At 32.6% G+C, this 23,126-nt stretch overlaps 1 protein-coding gene across 5 annotated transcripts in view; it reads left to right on the top strand.

Moving 5' to 3' along the window:
* The window catches only part of LOC145246751 (transcription factor Dp-1-like), a 44,951-nt gene extending 30,472 nt beyond the window's left edge, over positions 1-14,479 (top strand). For 4 of the 5 annotated variants that reach the window (XM_080108518.1, XM_080108517.1, XM_080108521.1 and 1 more), the window contains exons 9-12: positions 3,353-3,501; positions 4,135-4,301; positions 13,113-13,206; positions 13,351-14,479. In XM_080108518.1, coding sequence (XP_079964644.1) covers positions 3,353-3,501; positions 4,135-4,301; positions 13,113-13,206; positions 13,351-13,531 — 591 coding nt within the window. In that variant the 3' untranslated portion in view covers positions 13,532-14,479. The remainder of the gene's footprint in view (positions 1-3,352; positions 3,502-4,134; positions 4,302-13,112; positions 13,207-13,350) is intronic. The other variant, XM_080108520.1, reaches the window with a different exon arrangement.
* Positions 14,480-23,126: the final 8,647 nt, after the last annotated feature.

Below are 23,126 nucleotides of genomic sequence, written 5' to 3'. Positions count from 1 at the left end.
AAAAAAAAAAAAATTATAAACAGAACGACTCCTAGAAATCTATCTATATTCTTTTTCATTTTAATATACTTTCATAGAAATGTTTCTGTTATGTCACAAAAAACTATTTCCTTTACATCACAAGTGTTGTGCTGCTCATACATTAATTCCATAGCTAATCATCATCATCGGCGGTCACTCGTGTCCGAGTAAGACTGTCCTCCGTTGTGGCTTCTGTGGGTCCTCAGGTGAGCATAGAGCCCAATCCTAGACCCAATTTGTCTTGTGCAATTTGGGCAGATAAAGGTAGTGGTGGTGGGGTAGGGTTGGGTGTGTCTGGTTAATAATCTGTCCTTTCTGTGCTTGCGCCTATCCTCAGCAGCTTTATTTAGGTCACTACTATAAAGCGCAGCACCTTTGTGGACAGCGCTCCTCCATGCCAACCTGCTCCCAGCCACGTCCTCCCATGTCTTAAGGTCCATGTGAAACCGCTTTAGATTTGCTTTGATGTTGTCCTTATACCTCATCTTTTGGCCACCCTGGGCACGCTTTCCCTCAACAAGCTGATAGCTAATATAACATACTGACCCAACGGATCACGGGTAATCTAGTTAGTTACTAAATTCAAAAAGTACTTTTGGTGCTTGTCCAGAATTACCTCATAGTAAACAAAAAAAAAAATCTGTATGATCTACATACCCGCACCGGCATAAAAATAGCATATTCCAAAAATTACATAAATTGATCAAGTTTTTTTAATTATATAAAGAAAATCGTTTTTAAGTGATTAATGGGAATTTGTAGGCAACAAATCTCTCAAGGTTGAATTATTGAGTTATCTTTTTTCTCTTTAAGCTTGTTTTCAATATGGCAAACAAGACGTCCGCTCTTCAGTTACTAATAAAATTTAATTTTCTTTGTTAAAAATAAAACTACTTGATCAATTTATGTGATTTTTGGAACATGGTATTTTCGTTTCATCACAGGTACATACAAATTTTTCATTTTTCTATATATATATAAAAGGCAAAATGTGTGTGACCATTTCGTGTATGTCTCGCAAAGGCTTCTTTCGCACTTGCTCCTGGGGGGGGGGTTACTATTGCTTAGAACTGTTTATATACCCCCTATATTATAATATCTACGATTTGGGAACGTGTGTAGCGTATAGATTTATTTGCGACGACTTTTACAACATTATTGCTATTTTGGCTTCTCACGTGTTGATTCGGCTTTTTCGTATAAAAAGTGAAACTAATTCAAAGCTAAGTAAGCTTTCTTGGCATCACGCCGGGAAACATCCAGAAGCAATCAGCTTTGATCAATCTTGTATATCATACAATTGCTATTCAATCTGGACAATTGGGAGCTGCTTTCCCCCTCCCCAAATTCTTTTGGGGGGGAAAAACAGTCAAATTTGGGTAAACAAACCCAAACGCTGCGTGACTTCTATTTGACCTTCTTAATTAGGTCAAATGGAAGCAGCAGAGTTAACTTGTATTGCGCACGCCTGTTTTTATAGTTAAATAAATAAATTCAAACCTGTCTGCATTGTATGTCGCGGTGGCCCAATGGTTAACGTTGCACTTTTTTTTTTTTTTTTTTCACACATTAATTTCCAACTCAAGGGTACGGATTCGATCCTCATACTCACCTACCAAAACATTTTTTTATTATTATTTAAAACCGCCGCTAGTGTTAATATAAAGGGAATTCTGGACAAGAACTGTACATTTTTTTATATAAAAGTTTTTAACCCTTATAAAACAAGCTTTTTGAATTTAGTAAAGTAAAGCACACAGTAAAATCAATAAAAACAATATGTACTCCTATGCATGTGTATTTTGTTTTTTGTGTATTGATATTCATATTAAAACCGTTTTTCTATTTATTTAAAAAGAAAATACAACTTTGTTATAGAGGAGTCATGGAATTGTATTCTTTTGCAAAAGATCTAGCTAATTTGCATATTCTTTTAAACATTCATTTTAATTAATTTCTTGTTAGTTTTTTGGTTTTTCTTATGTGATGATCATCTTTAGTTTACTATTACGTATAATTGATGCAGATATTCTACAAGATTTATACTTGTGTAATATTTGCGTAAAAATTTGTATAAACACAAACTTTTTTATGTATAATTGTGTGTGTGTGTGTGTGTATATATATATATATATATATATATATATATATATAAATAAATACTTTTAAAAAATTTTGACTACAAAACTCCTGTGAATTTTTGGTCTTCGGACATGAAACTTAATATATAGGGTATTCAAACCCATGCGAAACTTTATATTTGGGTTTTAGCCGTGGAAAATCGGTGCAAAAGTGTGGGAATTAAAGAAATTGAATTTTCCAGGTGACGGTCGAACAACAGCATTATAAATATGCATGAGTAATATTCATGGTTCATGTTTTAATTGTTAGCCTTGCAGCAAACATATCTTCATAGCTCAGGCATTAACATCAAAGGAAAAAGGAAATTGTAAACTAAACGTTTTGGTTTTGATTCTCTGGTGGTGCACACAAGTCTTTAACTCGTTATTAGATATTGGGTCCAATATAATATAATAAGAAATCTGCATTAATAAAAATATCATATTTAAGCGTATTTTATGACCAGGCAATGCCGGGTAGCCTGCTAGTTGCTAATAAGTTTATTGATAACTTAAATCTTGTATTTAAAAAAAAAAAATTTTTTTTTAAATTCTGCTGTATATCTTAACAGTTCAGTGTGCTACTATTAGCTATCCCTGATTATAAAATAAATTAGCACTTCTCCACTACTAGGATGAAATTTCAGAAATCGTAAAACTGAATTTCACATGAAAACAATGGTATCTATGTATTCCTCATATTTTTAAGATGATTATATCCAAAAATTACGAAAATCGATAAAGTAGAAAATTATTAAAAAAGAAAATTAAAAATAGAATTTGAAAACGATCATAAGACACAGGAGAGTTCAAAACGGAAGTAAATTTCTGTTTCAATTTAAACAAGATGGCTTCAATTTTTCACCTACCAACATGATTAAAGTGGTTTTTTTTTTTAATAATTCAGTAATATGCAGGTAATTTTGACTGCATTATTTAGAAACTACCATTGTAATTTATTGGCAAAAAAATCAGTAGAATCCATTGTTTTTTTTATCCGAGAACTCCATTTATCAACTACAAAATTTCCTAATAGTTTAGAAACACCAATAAACCAGATAGGCACAACCAGGTTTCCCCATGGCTATATGTAGTTCTCCAACAGATATTTATTACATGAATTACTGTATCGTGATAGATAAACAATTAGTCATAAAGAATGTCTTTTAAATGCTCATATTGCATCTCTTTTTTTCTTTTTTTTATTTCAGCAAATTGCTTTTAAAAATTTGGTTGAAAGGAATAGGCACCTTGAACAGACACAGGGTCGACCTCTACAACACACTTCCATTCAGCTTCCATTCATTATTGTAAATACTAGTAAAAAGACTGTGATTGATTGCAGCATTTCTAATGATAAGTAAGTGTAATTGTTTTGTTTGTTGTTGTTTTTTTTATTTTTTTATTCAGTTTCTGTATCAGAAGAAATGTACGTCATAAATTTCGTACCTTTTTAGGTCTATATTTTCAGAGTTTTTCTGATTCCCCTGGAAATCTTGCAAATCTGAATGATTTAAATAAACAATTGCCTAAATCAACTTATGGCCATTATAAGCCTTAACCACAGAAATTTTGGAAGATAAAATGGACAATGGAGCTACTATACTTTGCGTTTTAAATGTCTTGCCTAATTAAATCCCGTTTTGGCTGAGTATCTTGACTTTATATCTTACAACCATATTAGAAGCTTTAAATTTGTGCTCTATCACAATTGAGAATCACATTTGAACTAAAAACACTTTAATGTACTTGCGTATCATGGTAAAATATGTAAAATAGTAAAAAAAACACTCTTTAAAATGAAATATAAAGTAAAGGTATTATAACAAAAGCTTATGTGAAAATACATCATTTGAAATCAAAATTAAACATTCCGCAAGAACTTTCTTCTCAACCTAATGATGGAATAGTTTTCTTGCTATTAAGAGTGATTTAATTTTTAAAAAATCTAGATAAATTTGAAATCTAACATTTTCATTTGTTCATTTTCCAGGTGTGAATATCTTTTTAATTTTGATAACACTTTTGAGATTCATGATGACATTGAAGTTCTCAAACGTATGGGCATGGCCTTTAATCTTGAAAAGGGTCAGTGCTCTCCAGAAGATTTAAAAAAGGCTGTAAATATGGTGCCAAAAGCTTTAGGACCATATGTTAAAGGTGAGTAGATTTATTTTCACAGGTGGAAATCTGTTATACTGTATCATTCTATAAGGGCCAAAGTAAAGTGCTGCAAACTCATGACCACTTGGATCCGGGTCATGAGGTGCTCAGCTACCAGGATCCCATTCTAGAGCATTATGGGTCGCCATCTACGGTTAACAGGTGGCCCCACTAAGGGACTTATCCTCTGCAGGGGGTGCAGTCAGTGTGTTTTGGAGCCTCACTGACAAGGCCTGTCAATGTGTAAAGATTTTATGTTTCAAGTTCTTCAAGTGTTGAATCCAGTCATTTTGTAGAAGGTTTTTATTCTTCAAACTCTTTATATCTTCGATTGCTAGTTTGTATTGTTTGGTTGTTTTCTAGTGGATTTAAATAGGTGAATAAGTGTTGCAATGGGAAAAGGAAAAATGTTACAGTATTAATGTTTGGTACATTTTAAATTAGAAAGATACTGAGAAAGAGAAAGAGGGAATGGAGAGAAAGGAAAGGGGAAGAGAGTATTTTTGGTTCTGCAGAATATAATTAAGTTTTACAAAAGGAAGTAGAAAAACAAAAGCATCAATGTTAAGTGCATTTTGTCTCAGGAAGCCAATATTTTCAGACAGCCTGATCCGGTAGCACTAGGTAAGGCAAAGACAAATAAATGTAAATAATGATAAGTGTAATAAATAATGATAAATGTAAGAAAATGAAGACAGATGAGAAGTCAGATACAAAGTATATTTAGATAGCAAGGCTATTGAAGTTAGTTATACCATTGTAGCACATTCTTGCTCGTGTGATTGCAAGAGTTAATAATTTATGGAGTAAGTTTGGATAATTTGTCATCACTAACCACCAACTAAAGAAGAGTTACCATAATTGACCAATGCAAAAATCTGTCAGACATGTGTATATAGTTTGATGATGTATGGAAGGTTAAACTAATCAGTGAGGGTTGAGACATGTTGCATGGAGAGTGCAGATATGAGAATGATATGGCAGGTTTGTTATGATAAAAGACAGGCTTAGATCTGATGAGTCCAACAAAGTTTAAATCTGGACAGTATAGGAATTGGATTGGATTTGTTTTACGGCGTATCAACAACTTTTGGGTCATTTAATGCCAAAACGTAATTGTATTGTGCTAGGTATTAATTGGTTATTGTTTCTATGCAATCTTTTGGTTATAATTTGTTATATATTTTTATTTCCTTCAGAAATCAAAAAATTTTCTTGGGTTGACTTTGTCAAATTTTTCCCTTAAATTATCTTCTTTGTTATGTCTCATTTGAGTTTGTTTAAATCCAGTTTATGAGTATATGCTATACTGTATAGGGTTCTTGGCATGTTATGCAGAAAGGTGCTTCTTCACCTTTCAGTAGCATAGGTGTGTCCTACTCCGAGTCTGGTCAATATTATCTCTCTTCTTGACAGCCCCTCTAGGTCTCCTACTCCAGTGATTGCTGATATTTTGTGTAACTTTTCTTTACACATATCCCATGCAGCCCGCCATTTTTCTCTATGAAAGATTTGATTCTGGCCTTGAAATCAGTAAATGAGAGTCCAAGGTCCAAGAGCCGTTATATTTATTTTGGTATGTTGGCAATTTGGTTACCCCTAATCTCCATATGATGGGAGTCCAAACTAAGACTACTTTTTTCCTTGGTCTTTTAAATGTTGATAGGTTTCCAATATCTGTTGTGTATATGGGTAATCCACGACTCCCTCTTGGATTGTCACCAGGCCAGAAAGAGAGTCAGAGAATATTACATGTTTTTCTATCTTTGATCTCCCACCCATACACAGCGCCATCCTAACTGCTTGGAGTTCAGCAGTGAAGATGGATGCATTGTTTAGTAGTCAGATTTGTTGATATTGGTTTATGTTCGTTGCTACTGCTCCTGTTTCGTCTATAGTCTTTGATCCATTGGTGTATAGAGCACTATGGTCTTAGTATTTGCCTCTACGTTCTTTGGACATATTTTTGGTAGATATGGTGGACAGTATAGGGAGATGTATGCAGAATAGGAGACTGCAATATGGTTACATTGAAAGAATGGAGGAGAGTTCTTATGTTAATAAATGTAGAACAGTTGAGGTAGCAGGTTCAGTTCACAGGAGAAGGTCAAGAGAAACATGGAACAAAGTCATGCTAGCATGTAAAAAGAGGTTAAGCTGAATAGAATGATACAACCCAATCAATCGGTTAGTCATGACAATCTCTTATAACAGTAAACCCCCCATAAAAAAAAGAAATGCAAATACATCACTCACAAACATATATACAAAAAAACAACAAAACGCATACTGATTTTAGAAAGTGATGATAAGGGCCAATCAGATAGTGAAACCAAATGCTACTGACAACAAACATCTTTATTATACCTTGCTGGGGCCAAGGAAATTATCACAAGCAACTACACTCACTGTTTGACTATATCATTCTGGTACCCCTGAGATGCTTGGGCAAATGCCCCCCACCCCCACCATCTCCCAATATAGGGCTCGGAGGAGGGTAGGGAACAAAGATGATTAAAGAAAATAATACTTCGTTTGGCTTTGCAAAAAAATCAAAAGACCCCATCCAGATTCAAACTCAGAAAGTGATGGAGATGAAAATACAATCTTTCCTGAGTATATAATCTTAGAATCGCAAGACAATACACAAATAACCAAAATGTCTTCATTCTTAATCGAGAAAATCTAAACACAAAGCAAATTAAAAAAAAAACCCTAAAAAAATGAAACCTTATTTGTACAAGTATCTACTAAAACTAGTGCCAAGAAAATTTTAACACTGACAAAGTTTCATTATATAAACATCAGAACCTACTCTCCACAGCTCAAAAGAAGTCATCAAATTTCCAGAATTAAACAACTGTTTCCTAGGAGAAACAAACAAACGAACACAGACAAAAAAAGAATCAAATCTCTCACTAGCCAAACAGAAAATAAAAATAAAAAATCCAAAAATGACAGATCCTGCTCCACATTAAAAACAAAAACTACAGACCAGAATAAAACGACCACAACCCTATAGATGAAACAAATAGAAAACTTATCAACTAACTCCCACACCCTTTCTTTAAGTTATAATGCTAGTTCTGGATGCTTAGACAGACAGACAGTAATCATTATAGAAAATATTATCAACAACAACCTATGCATATACAATAACAAAAAACTTAACCTTTGTTCACTCTGCTACAAACTCATACTCAGCAATTGACCTCTCTATAAGTGATCCTAATATCTTTATGGATTACAACTGGACAGTGTATGTGGACACCTGTACAAGTAACCACTTCCCAATAACATTAGAACACTTCAGTCCTGAAATAACCTAAAATTCCTCGCGAACTGGAATAAATTTAAATTATTATGCAAACATAAACTCCTACCTGGAAAATATGAAAGACCCGATCACTCACTTGACAGATACCATCGTCTCAATAGCTAAGGAATGCATACCTAAAACAAAATCATTAACCAAATATAATCGGCCCTAGTTTAATGATGATTGCAAAAAGGCTATTGACTTTGACGTGCTGCATTAAGAAAATTCAAAACCAACCAACTACTCAGAATTTAAACAACTTTAAAATATGCAGAGCTAAGGCACCCTGAACAATAAAAGAAGCTAAATCAGAATCCTGGAAGAACTTTGTGTCCAAAATCAATAACCCGAAAGACAAAACCATATGGAAAATATCAGGAAAAAAAACACCAGTTCCCTTCTCAAACACCTCTGTATAAACAATTACAAAATAACCTCCCAGAAAAGGACATGGCCAACATGTCTGCAGATATTCATCATCCAAAAATTACAATAAAAAATTTCAGACCATTAAACAGTTATCAGAAAATAACAAACTGAACTTTCAAAGTAATAATGAGAAAGAATACAAAACTTTTACCAACCCTCATTATCAATTCAACGCAACAAACCAGCCTTACAATACTTGATCAAAATTCTCTCTTGCTCAGACAGTCCTGCCTACGACTGTATTGCAAACTCACGAGATTACTCTCTCTATGATAGGAAAAATTCACAACCAACAAATCCAGCCCATAATTGCATTTTCAATCTCAAATACCAAAACCTATTTGACCAAAAAGTAAAAGCTATAAAACTTGTTGGTTTCCGTATGAAACCACTAGTGGAAGATGCAGGTATCAAAACCACCAGCATCCATGATGTCAACCAACTAAGCCTTCTACCCTGGCTACTAAAAACTGCCTGAAATTATCTTTGAACAGGCTTCCCAAAAAAAAAAAAAAACTCATCCACTAACCTATCAAGAAAAACTCCTTAACATTAAAAAAAAAAAAAAAATACCCAAACCATCAGCATATCTACACAGATGGTTCCAAAGATAGCAACAGAACTGGATGTGGGGTCATATCCAATAACATTACCTTACAGAAGTGATTACCAGACTGCTTCAATTTTTAGTAGCGAAGCCACAGCTGCAGACTTACCTCTAGACCTCATTAGTGACCTCACTCACAACAAATTTATAATTTTTTCAGACTCCCTATCAGTATTCAAATCCTTAAAGAACCAAAACTTTAATAATCCGCTACTCATCAACTTATTACAAAGAATACATACTCTTTCACAAAACAAAAATATCAAATTCTGCTGGATCCCCAATCATTTGGAATTCAGGGCAATAAAAAGCCGGCATAGCTGCCAAAAACGCATTAAAACTCAATATAAGCAATATAAAAATTCCACACTAAGACTACAAACAACTAATTAATAATCTCATTATGAAAAAATGGCAAAAACAATGAAATAATTGTCAAAATAACAAACTTTCAAAATCAAACCCACAATAAAAGAATGCTTACCAGATTTCAGAAAATCACGCAGAAAGGAAGTGGTTTTGTCCACATTTGCATAGGACACACACATACATCCCACTCCTTTCTGCTAAAAAAAAAAAAAAAAAGAAAAAATGACCCTCCAGAATGTTTGGCTGCGCATATCCGATAAAATTATTACAATGTCAACAATTAGTCCTTGCGCGAAAGAGCAGGACACAAAATGTTTTAAATAATAATAATAGAATAACAATAACAAAGACTTTTGCTGGTGAGGACCGTAAGCAGTTATACAGTCTTTTTGAAATTTTCATCTCTATTTTTCTCGTTATGTACTGATTATTTGTTAATAAAACCTATATGAAATATGTTCCTTCTTAAATTTTAAAGATTTTCTATTCTGAAAGAAGTTTAAAAAATTTAATCTAAAAAAATTATTTTAAAGTTTTTGTTAAAAAAATTCAGATTTTCTCATTATTCAGACGTGTATTACAAAGAGGGAGTTGCAAAAAATGAGTTGTGGTGTGAGGAGAAATACAAACTGAAATAGAGAGAAGGAGAGTTTTAAAATATAATCTTAAAAAGATAAGATACAAGTTAGAAAAGCATTTCATCCAAGGCATGAAAATTGTTAAACAAAATGTTTTTACTATAGGCTATAAAAATAAAGGTACAAGATTCAATTTGAAATTTATTTATCTTCAAAGTGCACTTTTATAAATTTTACAAAGTAAGGTATAAAAATTTAATTTAAATTGAATCAAAAAATTACCTTTGGGTTTATTTTATGTAATGTACATTTTGTTGCAATTTAAAAACATTATCTTTCATCTAGCAATTAATGATATAGATATAAAATTTTCAATGATTTTTAAAAAGTGCAACAGAATGTACATTTCATAAAATAAATCCAAGGTAATTTTTTGATTCAATTTAAATTAAATTTTTATACCTTATTTTGTAAAATTTATAAAAGTGCACTTTGAAGATAAATAAATTTCAAATTGAATCTTGTACCTTTATTTTTAAAGCCTATAGTAAAAACATTTTGTTTAACAATTTTTATGCCTTGGATGAAATGCTTTTCTAACTTGTATGCATATTTAAGAAAAAACAAATTCTAACAAAATACTAACATTTCTGAAAAAAGTAAATTTATACAAAAGAATATAATTTTAACTTAATCCAATTTCCCCCCCCCCCCAGGAAAAACAAAAAAAAACATTACTTAATGATCCAAAAAGACTACTTGATTTACTCAATAAGTTAAAATATCTAACTTACGACAAAAAAAGTACAGAACTCTGCATTAAATAACCAAAAAAAAAAAAAGGTTGATATGCCGTAAAACCAAACTGTTTCCTCTAAGAGTGTATAGTTTTCTTATTTATTATTTTGATATGGAAAAGAAAAAAAATAGTTTAAATCACAGTAAATCAAAAATAATTAAAAAATTTTAACTTATTCTTTAGCTTCAATTGAAAATCTATTAACTACATGAGTGAATGTAAGTGGCTGTAACATCTGAATCTAACTCTGTACAAATTCATTGCTTTTTTGAGTTTTTTTTTACTAAAACTCCAGAAAAAAAAAAAGGTACATAATACGAAAATACTCCAAATCTATATATCTATAAAAGTGAAATTGTCTGTGTGTGTGTACATTTCCCTACCAAATCTCTATCAATTTTCAGTCTACAGATTCAGGATTTGGCATCAGGGGTATTGAGATTTGGGAAAATCTTTTTAATCGGTTTTAGGCCAGAAATTTGGCTGTCAAAGAGTCAAAGTTAACGATTTGACATTTGAAAACTCTATTAAACCCCTCCGCCAAATTTTGTATCTGAACACTTGAAATTTTAGATGTAGGTAACTTGGACATGGATCAAACTTGTTAATTTGATTTGAGCCCAAAACAAATGTTTTGGGATCAAAGTTAATAAAAATTTTGACATGTGGCCTCTACCAAATTACTCAGCCAATTTTTGGTCTAAACATTTGAAATTTTACATAAAGTGTATTCAGACATAGGGAAGCTTTTTAATCAGTTTTTTGGCTGAATATTTGGCTTCCAAAGGGTCAAAGTTCAAAAGATTTGACGTTTGCAGTCTCTAGTAAACTATTCAGCCAATTTTGGGTTTAAACTTTTGAAATTTTACATAAAGGGTATTCAAACAAGCAGAAAGCTTTTTAATCAGTTTTGGAGTGAAAATTTGCCTGCCAAGAGTTGGAAGAGTTGACCTTTGCAGACTCTACTAAACTCCTCCATCAATTTTGGGTCTAAACACTTGAAATTTTAGATGTAGGTTACGTGGACATGAGTCAGACTTTTTAATATATACATATATATATATATATATATATATATATATATATATGCATGCACATAAAGTTATGAACAGTACATAGGGTCCGAGCAAAGCCAATCTGAACTGCTTGTAATGTAATATAAACATTTAAAATGGTTGAAACATTTATATAATGTATAAGCTCTATCTTATATTAAGCACTTTTGAAAAGATATTGATTTTAAGTTCACTTTATCAACATACTAGCATGGGTGCCTGGCGTTGCCCGGGTATTTGGAAGTGTATGTTGAGCAAAAAAAAAAAAAAGCAGTCATTTTTTTTTTTTTTTTTTTAAACTTTGACCTCTATTATGACCCCTTAAAATTTATTGTTTTGGGCTCAAATCAAGTTATTAAGTTAGATCCATGTCCAAGGAACCTATATCTAAAATTTCAAGTGTGTAGACCCAAAATTGTCGGAGGAGTTTGGTAGAGTTCTCTAAGGTCAAATTGTTGAACTTTGATCAAAATCCTTCACGACTGAGACAATCTTTATTTTTGTACCTTTTCTCCACGTTAAAAAAAGACCTTGGTGTCTAACTCTGTCCCGTGGGGAGGCATTGTAAATAGGTATTCTCCAAAGTACCTGTCCCCCCCCCCCTTTCTTTCTTTTTTTTTTTTTTTTTTTTTTTTTTTTTTTGTAGTGGCAGGGTGGGGTGATTTTTTTCCACATTAAAAATCAACCTAATATCAAACTCTACCCCTGTAAGGAGGCATGTAAATAAGGGCAATGAATTCTTTGCTTGTTTACAAGGCTTGCGAAACTAAAATTGTCATCGGTTCAGAGAATGAGAAGAGGCTAAAACAATCCAGTAGATTATTTACAGTTCCTTTTATGGAACTTTATTAACCTTCATCATGCGTGCCTTCAACTAATCTTTTACAGGAGAGGGTGTAATTTCCTTATGAACCTTGTTCCAAACCCTCTTTTCCTATTGTCATCGTGATTTTATTTATTTATTTATTTTTGTCTTTTTGTTTTAACCTCAAATTTAACTTGTGTAATTCGGACTTCAACCTTCTTCGGATGTATTTTGTTGAACTCGAAGTCTGAATACTTATATAGGTTAATCATTTACTTGAAACATACTTAGTTTGTATTACCAATTGTAATAGATTAAAAAAATCTTTCTCATAACGATTTTTATAATGAAAAAACTTTATAAATTAAACATTTTTTTTCTTTTAAATCCAAGCTCAATGAATGCCTTTTTATTGGGTTCCAGAGCATATATAGTGTAATATAATTCTAAAAGTTCCAAATAAAGTTTTCTTAGTTTGTCATTTATTACTTTTCAAAAAGTAGCCATTACAATATTGTTTCATATTGAGAGTAACAAGTCAGCAAAATTATGTTTTTTGCTGCATATTTAGTAAGGTACTCATCAGATGTTTACCTTAAAAAAATTTTTAAAAAACCACTATTTTTGGACGACTTATATGGTTCATGCAACTCACACCATTCCTTTTATTTTGAACTTGGAAAATTATCTCTCTCTCACTCACTCACACACACGGAAAGGGGTTGGACATTACATCAACTGAAACATTGTGAGAATAACACTCAAAATGAGAACAGTAGTCCGTAAAATACAAATTATCAATCCTCATCCTCAAAATTCAGGAACTATAATTTTTTTGTAATTTTAGAATTAACTGAACCTGGCAGTGTGGGCACTTTGAGTGCTGGTCCAAGTGGTATACGTCCCATTGGTGCAGCAGCTATCGACACACCCTACCTCCTGTAAGTAATTGTCTTATGTCAATAATAATACTCAGTACCCAAATGTACACACACAATATCTGATCAGATAAGTCTTTTAATTCCACTTTTTATAATTGTTAAAATGTTGCTACTTTTCACGTCAATTTTTTTTCTTCCCAACAGGAATAAACAGTTGGCACCCAGTTCTCCTCTTGCTACTCCGCTACCAGACAATGTTTGTCGAAGTAATATGACCGATGTTGAAGTTCCATTAATGTCTCAAGATTTCTTGAACACACCTTCAGAACAATATTCTGATGACTGCGATTCTGATGATTCTAGCAGTCAGTTGGAAGTGAATTAGTTTTTTTTTTTTTGTTTTTTTTTTTCATCAATATGTGATTCATCAAGAGATAAAATTAGAGAAAAAAAGTGCTAATACTTCTCAGGGTAGAAAAAAAGTGTCAAAAAAATTGAATGTGTCTTTCTCAAGTTGTGTGAAACATTTTAATGAAACCACCAAATGAATGTTTTTGTTAACGTTTTCTTTCTTTTAAAAAGAAAAGCAAAATAATACTGGAAATAAGAAAGAAAATAGCAGCTATTTAAACACTCCACAACAAAAACAGTCCAGAAAGTCCATTTTTTTTTTTTTTTTTGTTCTCATGATGTTATTAAGGGGAGTCTAACATTTTACAATATTTTGATAACTGTTACTTTTACTGAAGTTGTACAGTTGAGAGACAACATTGGACTTTGAGATGCCAAGTTCACCTGATAATCTGAGTGCTAATTTTTCCCATGGCTTGAAATAGCAATGCTTCACAATAGTGTCTGGCCTGATCGTCAAGGTCCTTGCAACTCCATCGAAAATTTGTAAACTGTCTGACTATTTAACTGTAATCAACTGAATTTTTAATACAAGAAATGGTTTCAGTTATGGTCCAGTTGAAATTCTTGTCATAAGTTCACAAATGAAATCATGTTGCATATTCATCTGTGCAGTTCAGCGCACCAACTTCCTCGATTACTACCAACTGCGGCTTGGAATGCTTCGGTCACATGATGTGCACTCCAAAAACATTGTAATCTGCAAATATTGCAAAAACGTTGACTCTCCTTGTATTTTTTTTTTATTTTTATTTTTTTTTTTTTGACATTCACTGGATTTTTGATCACTTTTCATTTTTCTTTTTACATTATTTTCACTCAACTATTTATTTTTATTCAATTTTTATCCATTTTCATTTTTCTTTTTTTTTTTTTTTATCTTTTTCTTTACATCTCCTTTCTTTCCTTATTTGTTCACAATCACATCCTAAACCAATGCATAAATAATCGCCAGATGATTTTAAAAAAAAAAAGCAAAAAAAACAAAAACTGCACAATACCATATTTACTTCAGAGGAAACTTATATTCCGACCATGTTAACAAATCCCAACCATAAATTCAACTGATTTGATCTTCACCTGCCATTGACTTTTCTCCCTTTTGATTGTAAGAGGGGGGATTTATCACTATCTACTCCTCCTTCGACTGAGTACAGTTTTGCACTGGAGGAGGTCATATTCCCATAAATTCACGTTTGTTTGTTTTTTGTATTTAGAAAAAAACAATTTCTTTAAATTTAAAGCCAATGATTGTCAAACCTTTCTTTTTTCTTTTTTTTTTTTTTTTTTTTTTTTTTCTTGATTGCAGACCTTGAAAGCCCCCCCCCCCCCCGACTTTCTCCCAATATTTTCAGATTAAATAGTTCTGAAATGAGAATCTGAATTAGAAATCTGAGGCTTTGTTGTCCTAAATAGTTTCATTTTAGTTATTTAGTTTCAGAGAAATAATTGATATCTGCCCCCTCCCATACACCATGAACATAATTTTATTTTTTTTCTTATTTGATATAAGTAATTTTCTATTTTTTTTTTTTTTTTTTTCTTTAATCCATTTTCTACAGGCACCATCTCATCCGTTACGGGATTCAATCTATATACACGGATTCATTAACATAACATTTTTTTATTTTTCTATAGGGATATTTTTTTGTTTCTGTTTGTAACATAAACATTCTGCACTTATTTCCCTTTTTTTTTTTTAATATAAAAAAAAAAACACAAAAAAAAACGTCCATTGACCCTAAGACCAGATGCCCATAACTTTGGCTATGGGTGCCATAAAAAAAAACCCACATAAAATCAGCATCTTCAATATGCTACAATCAGCAAGACTTGTTTTAGGCATTTTTGGCCTAATCTGGTTGTGGAATATTTGAAACAATGTCCGGGTGTAGAATTCTAAATTAAATCCTATAATTTGTGGGGAACTATTGTTACTTTTCAGATTCTTTTTATGGCTCTTCCGTTGCATTTTTTCCCCCAGACTGAAAAGCTGTCCTTTTCTTTTTTCATTTTTCTGCAGTCGGCAATCCAAATTTATTTACTTGTTCATCCATCATTGTAATTGATCCCCCACTACCCACATTTATGTTCTGGTTGATCTAGCCTGTCATTGAAAAAGAAAAACAAACTTCATTGTTTTTTCTTTCAAACTGATCTCTTTCATGCCATTAATATAAACGTTTCAGATTGTGAAGCAAAATCATTAAATACACAATTTCTCTTTGAACAAAACTCATAAAATTGGTGCTTAAGCCCCTCGCCCCCACTCAGCTCCCCAATCTTCTACACTGCAAATTTGAAAAGATTTTTGCTCTTTATCCTTTTCCTTTCTCTTTTACCAAGTGCCAAGAATTTTAACTAAACTCCAAACTTTGCTTGTTAATACTAGTAAAATTATGCAACTATCGAATTGGCACAACTATATTTTGTGATAAAATGTTTTTTCCTAAAGAAAGACTATTGCTAAGTTATGGAATACTTTTCAATGTCCATTTTGATTATTGGTTAAAAGTTACTGGTTTGCAATTGTTGATATTTTTACAACATTCAGTGGCTGATGTAAATGTTTGTTTTCCACCTCTCCACTCCCTTTGGCTCCCAACTATTATCATATGCTTTCTCTCAGAAAAGGAATCCCTTTGCCCTTTTCCCAATTTGAAAAGGTTTGACTCTCCAATGGCTGACCTTGAACTCTTGGTGCCATAATTAAAATCTCACTACCCACAAGTTTCACAAAATTAAGCTTTTTTATTTTTATTCATTTCTTTTTTTCTGGCTATTAATGTAGACTAGATATTTGAAGGGCTGACTAACGTCGGAAGATTGCAGCAGGATTTCTTATAGGGTCACCTTCTCAGCCCTCTCCCATCTTCTTCAGAGTCACAAGTTTTGAGCAACAAAATTTCTGTAATTCTGTTGAAGTCACAAAAAAATTTCATAATTCAAAGTAGATTTTTTTTTTCCCAGTTACAAAACTTATTTCTTCCCCATTGAGAAATTTCAAGCAAAAAAGAAGTCTGCATTTCTTCTGCACACATTTTATTTAAAGTGAGTTATGCTTGTCTTTTCATTTTTTTTTTTTTTTGGTTTGTTTCTTTTTTGTTTTGTTTTTTTACCTCTTCATGTAACAAAACCTATTTTGGGGACCATTGTGTGTGCATGCGTGCGTGTTTTTGTTTTTAATCTATTTTTCTTGTTGTTGTGAACTCTAACCAAAAATCCTGTGCCTTGCGGTGGGAATAATGCACTCCTTGCCGTAATTATAAAAAAAAAATGTTAATATTCTCAGAACTTGTTTATGACTATTTATGAGCAAATTAAGCAAAGTGCTTTAAGTGCCTCTTCCTCGTCCAGAGTGTTTCTCAATAAAATGGCTGTCATCAATTCTTTCAGTGTCATCTCTGCAAAAATCACTTCAGTTAAGGAATTCAATAAAACAATTTTCTGCAGCACAAAACTATTTTTAACAACAAAAAATACTTCAAACAAATAAAAAAAAATCATTGTTTATCTCGCCTATTTAATTTACCACATGCTAAAAGCTGATCTCTTATTTGTTATTTTTTTTTTTTTTGTAAAGTGTTCCTTTTAAACCATAACTTTTTTTAAGTTATTTGGCAGGAAATTTTTTTTTTTTTTATTAACTAAACTCTTCTCCCATTGTGCCACATTGGGTTAGTATTTGTTTGTGTGTGTGTGTTATATTGTTCATATAACTGGTTATATCTCTGTCTGCTGGTTTCAGTATAAAACTATGTCAGTTGTATTGTCGAACATATATAGAATCGTTGGTTGCATTTTTTTCCAAATGCGTATGAAATTATAGACACTCTTTTCAGTTCTTACCATAGTTCTTAAAATCACATCAGACGAACAGATTAAACATAAACAATACGATTTTATTTACATTTATCTATTAGAGGGCAGTGGCAAGACAAATGCGGTTGGTGTGATGCGACTGTGAGACGCCAGTGGTTCTCGCTGTCCTCATTCTCCCTTGTGTCTTTGTTATCAGTTACATAATGGTTTCATAAATCAGAATTTAATTGTTCTTGGTTTTGGTCACCGACGTGAAGTCAACAAGTGATAATGTAAAATGGTTTCTTTGTTTAATCATTGTCATTTCCAGTGTAAATATGTAGAATGTCCAAACTCTGTCCTTGTTTATGAAATCTGTACATGATAGCCGACATTGTTCAGATCCTATATCTGCATGTGTGCAAACACATTCACTATTTTCTAATGCCGTACCATCACAACAAAACAATATCTCTATCAAAAGAAACATTGTGTGCATAAGAGAGTTTTTTCTCTATGAACTCTGAAGTGGCAGAGTCAAATTTATTTTTTATTTCATACGAATGTACTTGATGTGTCTATAAGTATTCTTACATGAGTTTTGTATCAGAATGCTTTTGATAAGTGTCGAAAAAAATCCGATTAAAGCATAAAATCTAATTTTGATTAAAGTTAACACTTTTATACAACCTAAAATCAAAAATCACTGCAGAAGCAGAAAGGCCCAGCGTATCAAATCAACCATAGATTCTTTTATAAGACAGGGACTTGTTTGAAATGAATGTTTCATTTTAGAGCACAATTGAACCATGTTACTTGACCTTTATATTAGGTTGGTTTTTTGACGTTCAAATTCAAAAGATCATAACTCCTTTCATAATAAACTGTATTAATTGAATTAAGAACCATTAGAATCGACACCTTATTGCCAGCGAGAAACATATTTATTAATCCCATTTACAAATCCAGAGTTCTGAAAGCGATGAAGTTATTGAAGGCTGATTCATCGTCATCTTGCCTTTTGAAGCTTTTTTCATGCAGGAAGTTGTTGAGAGCTTGAAAAAGTGATAATCAGTGGGCGAGAGGACCAGTGAATATGGAGGATGAGGCAGTCGTAGCCCAGTTTGTTCAGCTTCTGCAGGGTCAGTTGAGCAACATGTGAGTGAGCATTGTCATGGAGGAGAATTGATCTCTTCTTCATATTGACCAATCTCTCGTACATATGTTGGAGCGTCTGGTGCATTTCGTCATTTGTTAGCAGTACTTCTCCGCTGTGATCATTTCACCCGGATTCCAGAAGCTGTGATGGACGAGACCAGCCGCAGACCACCAAACAAACAATCGCCATAACCCTTTTTTGGTGCAATTTCGGCTTTGGGAAGTGTTGTGGACTTTCTCCAGCCTCCAACCACTGTGCTGAACATCGCCGGTTGTTGTAGAGGATCCACTTCTCATCACGCGTTACAATCCACTCAAGAAATAGGCATTTTTGCTGTGCAGGAGGAGCGTTGAAGACACCTCAAAATGATAATATTTTGATTATCATTCGATTCATGCAACACCCATTTATCAAACTGTTTTTTTACTTCCCTACTTGCTTTAAATGGTGATCGGCTGTTGAATGGTCGACCTCGAGTTCCACAGCAGCTTCTCATGTGGTTTTGCGAGGATCGGCTTCAATTAAGGCTTTCAAATGTTCGTTATCAATCGCAGTCGGTCGGCCGGCCACGACCGTATTCATCTTCGAGGTTCTCATAACTGTTGTGGAATTTCTTGAACCACTATTGTGCCACACGTTCGTAAGTGGTTCTTGGGCCAAATGCATCATATGAGCTGTTTTTGCAGTTTTTCAGCTTAGTTTGAATGGGAACAAAAAAATCATGCAGATTTAAATTTTGTCCATGTTGTCGAAAAGCCTGCAAAAAAAATGAAGAGCTTGAGAATGATAACAAATAACACGATTTGATAGAGCGAAAAACGCTCTTCAAAATAATATATAACATGGCTATATATATCTCAATGAATCAATTCAAAAATCATCATATAAAGAAGTAACATGTGAGAAAACGATATTGTTTTTGTACCAACCAAATACATTTAGCTTTAATTCAAGTGATTATGTAAAAATAATTCCATAAAATGAACAGTTGCTTCTTTGATTAGACATGGGCGCGTTTGAAATGAATGCTTCTGTTTAAAACACAATTGAATATTGATACATAACTTTTGTATTTTAAACTTTAAGTGATGCCATTATTTACAGATAATTTTATAAAAACAACAATAGATTCTCTATAGTGCAATGTGGACAACAATATATTATGGACTGTCACTGCAAGGAGGCATGTGGAGCTCCTGATACACCGTGATGGGTCCCTAACTAAGTAATCAATCAATTTGATTTAAAAAAAAAAAAAAAAAAAATTTAAAAATGGGCGATTTCGATGACAAAAGTATTGAAGAGTGAAACATTTGTTGATCCTCATTCAATCCTGAACAACGTCGGATCACCTTGCTTGTATGTGTGTGTGTATGTTATCACACTTATATTAGATTGGTGCAAAAATAATGCTGTTTTTTTTTTTTTGACGTTCAACTTCATGTCAAAAACGACATTATTTTTGCACTAACCTAATGTTTAACTTGTAGACCTACCCGGAACAAAAATGTAACATATTTCTAAATCTTTTTCCTTTGCTGCTTGTTCTGAATGAACACACACACACACACACACACACACACACACACACAACACACACACACACAACACAACACAATTCTCCTTGATATAGATTTCTTAAAAAAGAACTTTGCATAAAAGGAGTAATTCAGTTAACCTATGAAAACTGACCCTCCCTGACGCATTTTGCACCAGTTAATAGTCGAAGAATGAATATTTCTAAATTTTAGATATTCATTCAGGACAACAGCAATTAAGAATATACCAACTTTGTGGGTCTTTTTATAGTTTTTGTCTTTTAGATGTGGACACACACACAATGTCTCTTTGTATAATAGAAATATACTGAGGTTTCCCTTGTACTGTTGACTAAAACCGAATTGTAAAAATCTGCTTTGTATACAATTCAATTCATACACGTTTTCAAGAACAGAATTTAGTTTCATTCAAATTCATTGATTTAAAAATATATTTTTCTGCTCAATTCAATCAACTGCTCATTTCATATTAATCACTTAGCTGGCTAATAAAATTATATCAAAGTTAGTTTTCTGATTTTTAAAAAGAAAACTTTTTTTTTTCTTCTCAAAAGCGTTCTTATAATATACATGGTAAAACGGATCCAACATTTCTTTTTAAACTCATTATCATAGTGTATGAATCCGAAAATTCTATTGTTGGCATTGGTTTCCCTGATATTTTTCTATACTTCTAGAAAGATATCAGAAACTTATGGGAGGAAGCATGTGAAGGTTGCCAACATCCTAAATGAAAGTGATTTTTCTGGAACAAACTGGATTGGAACTCTGGACATTCAGGTCGTCAATCCGTGTTAACCACTGACCCACCATTACCTCCCAGTTTTATTTTAAACTAAAAATGTTATCTACACTATTTTTCACTACATGGTTGCTAATACTTTTAGTAAAATTACTATCTGGTTATTTGCATATGCCTAAACAAACCTGTGTAATAATGCACAATAACCAAATAAATTACAAAAGCAATTCATACCAAAGTATATGCTACTTTTATTTACAAAAAGTTAGTATCTTCTATATTATCCCAAATGTTCAATCTATATATCTGTAAAAGTGAAATTGTGTGCGTGTACATTTCCCTACCAAACTACTCTGTCAATTTTCGGTCTACAAACTCGAGATTTGACATAACGGGTATTGAGATTTGGGAAAATCTTTTTAATCAGTTTTCCGCCAGAAATTTGGCTTTCAAAGAGGTCAAAGTTTAACAATTTGACCTTTGAAAACTCTGCCAACTTCGCTAATTTGGGGTCTAAACATTTGAAATTTTACATGTAGGTTACTTGGATATGGATCAAACTTTTTAATTTGAGCCCAAAGCAATAAATGTTAAGAGGTCAAGATTGGAGTCAGTTAAAAAAAAATGTTAGCTTTGTGGTCTCTACTAAATTACTCAGCTAATTTTTGGTCTAAACATTTGAAATTTTACATAAAGTGTATTCAGGCATAGGGTAAGCTTTTTAATCATTTTTTTGGCTACCAAGAGGTCAAAGTGTTGACCTTTGCAGACTTCACCAAACTCCTACTAATTTTGGGTCTGAACACTTGAAATTTTAGATGTAGGTTACCTAGAGATGAGTCAAAACTTTTTAAGATATATATGCACATAAAGATATGGGGCCCAAGCAAAGCACGGTTGAACTGCTAGTGGTAAATAAGACCAAAATGTTGCAAATACATCATCATAGCAGTTATTTGTCGTTATTCCGTGCAAGCAACTCGCAGTTTTAATAAGTCTGATTGACCAAGTTTCTATAGCTACAGTCACTGCGTAATAAAATAGCAGATTTAACAGGTCCATTATCATAGCAACTAAAATGACCTTCATCTCACTTTTTTTTTTTTTTTTTAAAGAGATTTTACGGGGTGATACTTTTGCTGCTTTTCTTTTCATCTTATGCCTAAATTACACCCTGTAGATATCTGATCCAAACAAGGATTGCATGAAAGAATGTATGGCATTCCGGCATATTCCTTGAGACTTTTTGATAAAGGTGCAGCATCTTTCCATTCTCAAAAAATCCTTTAAAATGGTGATTACATAGGTTTTTGCTGCTGGTGAAAAACGAAAATAACCTTTAAAATTCCAGGAAACAAGCGGTGTCCAAGATGTAAAGAAATTATAGTTTTAAAAGGGGTGGGGGGAGGGGTCACTTTTCTATATTAATTTAACATAAAATGAGCACCCACTTTATGACCATGTGGGGGGGGGGTCAATGGAAAATGAACACAATTTAACATGGAATGCTTGAGACTGCTTTTGGACTATCTTGCATGAATCAAGCATATGTTTGTTTTTTTTTTTTAGTGGCATAAGAGATTTGAGGAAGGTAGGGAATCTGTGAGGGGTAGAGAAGTTGACACACCAGAGTTGATTGGCCAAATAAAGAATTTCATGGATAAGGACCGCTGTGTATCTATAGAGACAATAAGTGCACAGTTTGATGTCAGTGTGGGAAATGTACACAATTGTTTGCGAGGAACTGAAGTTGCAGAAGATTTGTTTGAAGTTTGTCATGACTAGGGCTGTGACAAGCATATTCTTTTACAAAAGAATATTCTTTGCATATATTTCGTTAGAGAATATTCTTTTAACAAAAAGCATATTCTTTTTTTTAAAGAATATTCCTTTTTCTCTTAAAAAAAAAAAGAATATGCAAAATATTTATGGAATAAGTTGTGCCGAAAATATGTTGAAATAAATATTTGCATACGAGTCTTAATTTTACGAAGTTTTCTTTTTTATATAAATTAAATTAAACATGGTAAAACCTTCGTAGTTGTGAATTTACAATAACCTTTGGTTCCTAATGAGAGCCATTCTATTAGAGGATTATATTAGGGACGAAATATCCGCGTATCCTCTAGGTCTCCAGGGCCGATATATCGGCCCCGTAGTGTCCAAAGGATTGTAACTACAATTTGTATCGAAAAAATAGCCAGGTTTAAATATGGTCCAGTAATCTCCTACGATTGGAACAAGTTTTTTTTTCATTATAAGGCTATTTTAGCGGACAATCAAAGAAGCTTTAATTTTGATAATTTAA

Source organism: Euprymna scolopes, chromosome 24 (assembly GCF_053919585.1).
Source record: "Euprymna scolopes isolate OS-2025 chromosome 24, ASM5391958v1, whole genome shotgun sequence".
NCBI lineage: Eukaryota > Metazoa > Mollusca > Cephalopoda > Sepiida > Sepiolidae > Euprymna > Euprymna scolopes.
Note: the sequence above shows the minus strand (reverse complement) of the source record. Positions and strands in the feature narration are given on the sequence as shown.